General features: G+C 56.2%; 1 protein-coding gene across 1 annotated transcript in view; it reads right to left on the bottom strand.

The window, feature by feature from the left end:
- The window catches only part of FAM110A (family with sequence similarity 110 member A), a gene marked incomplete at its 3' end in the record, with an annotated part of 5,214 nt that continues 437 nt past the window's right edge, over positions 1 to 4,777 (bottom strand). Inside the window, 1 exon segment of the mRNA XM_006162503.3 lies at positions 1 to 895. Within this exon segment, the coding sequence (XP_006162565.2) occupies positions 1 to 798 (798 nt within the window).

Here is a 4,777-nt window from a genome sequence, read left to right as displayed (position 1 = left end):
ATAGGGGACACGCTCCCGGGCCCGCTCCTCCACAGTAGCGGAACTGCGGTGGGAACAGCCCCCTTCAGAGCTGCCTGGCCCAGCACTAGGCCCAGCCAGGGACACGATGTCCGAGCTGGCCCGCGCCAGGTGGGCCACACCCAATCCCCGAGCCTCTTCGGGGTCCAGACCGCAGAAGTTGAAAAAGCGCTCCAGGTCAGCTGCTGCCCTGGAGAAACGCTCACTCAAGTCTGACTTAGAGCGCTGTAGGCCCAGTGGCCGGCTGGGGCTGGAGGCCGCAGCAGTGCTGGGTGATGGGCAGGGCATAGCAGGAGAAGCGGGCAGTGGGAGGACATCCACGCGGCGGACTGCGGTTGTACTGGGTGGTGGGCGTGGAGGAGTGGCTGGGGGCGCCTGGCGGGCTCCCTCTGCCCGTCCGGGGGTACGGCTGGCCTCCGCAGGGGACACGGGAGTATCACACAAGTCGATGAGGCTGCTAAGGATGTCCAGGTCCAGCTGGGGTCGGCGGCCAGGGCCAGGCAGGGCTCTGCGGCTAGGCGTGAGCACTGTGCGGCGAGTCCCAGGGCTAAAGAGCGGTTGTTTGCACAGCAAGGGCTGCACGGGTTCCTGACGGGTGTTGGCCACGTGCAGGCTCTTGACATACTTGGCCTTGTCGGCTTCCAGGCGCTCCACGGCGCTCAGTTTCCGGGCTCCACCATCTGCAGGCCTCCGTAGCAGGTAGCCAGGGACCTTGGTCCGCAGGCGGAAAGGTAGCGCAGGGGCAGCCGGAGCTCCCGGAGTTAGCGTGTCCACCGGCATTGTTGTAACATACCCCGAGGGCTTCAGTCTGAGGAGACTAGAGAAATGAGGAGACAGAGATCCTGGCAGAAAGCTGGCAGCTGGATGCCGGCAACCGCTGCGGTGAAGGAAAGAAAAAGCTGAAAACGTTCAGACAAAGGCTCAGCCAAGACTGAGCCAGGCTAAGACGACTTTCCCATTATAAGCTAGAGGCCACGCCCCTGCCTACAGGGAACCAATCAGCAGGCAGCAAGCAACAGCTGAAGTGCCTGTGGCCCCACCCACATTCCCTCCCTCCTAATGGGCAGACAAGGCCCTGCTGAGGCAGAGAAAGAAAAGCACTGGGAAGAAAGACAAGGGGCTTGAGCAGAAAGGAGCGGCCAAGGCACGGTCTAAAGGGGCAAAGTAGGCACCAGCAGGCTTAACCTCACTGTCCTCTTAGCAGCCCCATTTCGCAGATGGGGAAACTGAAGCCCAGGGAGGCAAGCCACCTCGCTTAAACTAACCCAGCGAATTAGAGGCTCTGCCCTTCGCCTCTAAGCACGGAGGCGCCAGGTGCTGGCACTGGGATGTTGAGGTTAACTGACCAAGAGAAAGGGTTCTAGCCCCACACCTCCTGGACTGCCCACAAGAAGTCTGGTGCCACCTCCACCCCTCACCCACCCAGGCAGGAAGCGGCCCTGTGCCATCTACCCGCCTAGACATGCCAGGCCTCAGGCAGAGGAGCAGAGCTTGTAGAGGAGTAGAAAATCCCCACCCCCAGCCCAGCAGAGTCCACACTGGCAGCTTCCAGAACAGAATTCCAGTGCCAGACCCAGGACGATCCACAGATGCCTCTCAGGCAGCTCCGAGCTATGCTTCCCCAAGAGGGGCTGGAAATGCCCATGATCACACAGCCCTGCACGGAGGCAGCCTGGGATGGGCACTTCTAGGCAGGAGGACCCACGCCTGGGTGCACAAGTATCCACATGGTCACCCAAGCGTCGGGGCCTGCTGCCCCAGGCATTAAGCCAACCTTTGTCCCTGTTTCCAAGGAAAGGCTGGGACCACAAAGCACCACCTCCACCCCAGGCCCTTTGAAGATGGGGCAGAAAAAAACTCATACACCAAGACCTGAACCTTCTCATCTGTAAAATGCAAGGGGATGAGGAGTACTTAGCCCAGGAGATCCTCCAGAGGACTTGAAGTTCGGGCCATCTAGACCTGTACTTTGCAATTTGATGGCCAGCAGCTACACGTGGCTTTGCAACTTTAAATTTAAATTAAATTAAAACAAAATTTGGGGCCAGCAAATTCGGGGCCAGCAGGTGGCATAGTAGCTAAGGCACTGGACTCCCACATGGAAGATGACGTGGTTCAAGTCCCAGACCTGGTGGCTTGCTTTCTCACTCTCCCTTTCTCTTTCTCTGTGTCTCTCTCCAGTCAAATTAAAAAATAATAATTAATGGGAACCAGCAGTTAGCATAATGGCTATGTCACTGGACTCCCACGTAGTCAACCACGGTTCGCGTCCCGGACCCAGTGGCTTAAAACTCACGCCGGGCGCATGTGCATGGGTGCCCAAGATCCCGAGAGGAGAATGGAGAAGGGATTGCGGCATGACCATCCCCCCTGGGGAGTGATTTCTCCCTTTCTGTCTCTATGTCTCTGTCTGTCTGGCGAGCGCACGCGCCCTATAGTGAAAAACCTCTCCAAAAAATAATAATAATAATAATTAATAAAATTAAATAAACAATTCTTTTTTAAAAAAGAAATGTGTGTGTTTAAAAAAAAAAAAACCTTAAAATTCAGTTCTCAAATCACCATACCAGGCAGCAGAGACTAGAGTATTTCCAGCCATGGCAGAAAACTATACTGGACAGCCCCACCTAAACATCAGAAATCTAGGGGGGAGTAGGTCTGACAGGGTGGGAAGACTGGGATTACATGAAACATTTTACATCGCCTTCTCCCCTAACCTCCAACAAGCCTGTGAGTCACTGCCACCCCATTTTGCAGATGGAGAAACACAGACTCAGAGACGTGACCACCCCAGACTGGATAAGTAAGGCACAAATGCATATGAAGCCTGTGACCACAGTAGTTTCAATACTGTACTGTTTCTCCCTGCAGCAGCCCCAACCCCCACCTTGTCTATTTCTTTTCTCCTTATCACCTTTACGAGTGCCATATAATTCACTCTATTATGTTTATGGTTACCTCACTCTCCATTATCCCCCACCCCCTAAAATATCAGCTCCATAGCGCAGCGTTCGTTCACTGCATCTCAGTTCCATGATGTTGCTCTAGAAACACAACAGGTATTCAATAAATAGTTATTGAATTGAAACACCCCTGGGAGCCAGATGTGAACTGCAGACCAAGATAAGTAGAGTAGGCACATCCGGCCCACTGCAGGAGGGTGGGTCCAAGGTGTAGGTGAAGTGTTCTAGGAAGCTGCAAAGCCACAAGTGCACGAAACTGCAAGATTCTTAACCATTAACACATTCAATAATCATTTTTAAAACACTGCATGCAGGGACCAGTAGGTGGCATGGTGGATAAGGTGGCTCGACTCCCACGTGGGAAACCACAGTTCTAGTCCCAGATCCAGCAACTGGTGTGTGTGCGTGCATGCCCGAAATTCTGAGAGGAGAATGGGGGAGAAAGGGTTGCAGTGTGGTTATTCCGGGGGCAGGGGTGATTTTTCATTTTCTGTCTCTGTTTCTGTCTCTCGGGCAAGTGCTTTATAGCAAAGATCTCTTTAAAAAATAAAAAAATAAACTACATGTATTGGGACAAACGAATCAGGTCTGCAAACATATCTGAACCCCCTCCTGGATCTGGCCCCAAACACCCCAGTTGGAGACCCTTGCTACAGTGAAGAACTGGGAAAAGAATCTTGGGGGCCGTTTAGCGCGAGCCAGTGCTGCTCCAGAGGTAGCCGGGGTCGAGTGTGGGGGCAGGAAGGCTCACCCACTCAAGGCCAACCTCCAGAAGACCTCAGGCAGGAAGGGTCTGACAGAAACGCTGCTTAAATGAGCCCGGTGGAAGTATCCAGACTCTGCCCCACCCCGGGGCTGCCGCCTCCCAAACCAGTCCAACCCGTCTGCAGCGGCGGCGGCGGTTCCCCCCCGGGCACCATCCGAGAAAGAGGGAGGAAGGAGGTCAGACAGGCAGGGCCCAGGCATAAGCCCTCTCCCGCCGCTGCTCAGATCCCCACTTCGGCCCGACCTGCTGGCCCTAGGGTCCTCTTCACCAGGGGCGAGACAGATGCGCGAGGTCAAACCCGGCTTTGGGGCTGCCGACCCCGGTCTGGGACTCGCCCACCTGCCGGCTGTGCTCCTTGCGTAACCAACTGCAGCTCTGGACAGACTCGGTTTCCTTATCTGTTAAATGCAGCTAAAAATAGACCTTCCTGAACCTCCAGGTCACCGTAAGGATGGAGCTATCAAACAGGTCGAGGGCTTTCCTCTGCACCTGGCAAAAAGGCTGCGCTCCACGAACCAGCCCCCTTGTCTCCTGACCTGGACGATCCCAATCGGCAGAGCGGCCCCATCCCTGGGTCTCTAAGCACGCTCCGCTCCACAACCGTCTGGCCAACCCGCCGCAGACAAAGGAGGTGCAGGACGGAAGCTAGTCAGCAAGCTGACCTGTACGAGCCCCATCTCACAGGCGGACAAACGGAGGTGCGGGGGCTCCTGGTGGGTGAAGCCGGAGTCCCAGCCCCCCAGGGGGGTCTCATTGTACTAAGGCCTCCTCTCACCGCCCAACGCCCCACCCACAGATTCAAACGCTAACCACGAATCCCCCAATTCCGCCAGCCCCAGGCCCTCCTTGTTGGCATCCCCTGGGCACGTCGCCCCACCTCGCCCCTTCTCACCCCACTGCCTGGCATCAGCCTCAGGAAGCCGCCGAGAGAGACTGGGGGAAACTCAGGACACCAGACTGGCTTTTTCCCTCCCGCACTCCGGGGCAATCTTGGGGACTCCTGGCAGCGGCGGGGGGGGGGGGGCCGGGG

The sequence above is a fragment of the Tupaia chinensis genome, unplaced genomic scaffold (assembly GCF_000334495.1).
Source record: "Tupaia chinensis unplaced genomic scaffold, TupChi_1.0 Scaffold140086_1, whole genome shotgun sequence".
In the NCBI taxonomy this organism is placed as follows: domain Eukaryota; kingdom Metazoa; phylum Chordata; class Mammalia; order Scandentia; family Tupaiidae; genus Tupaia; species Tupaia belangeri.
This window is presented reverse-complemented; position numbering and strand designations above follow the sequence as displayed.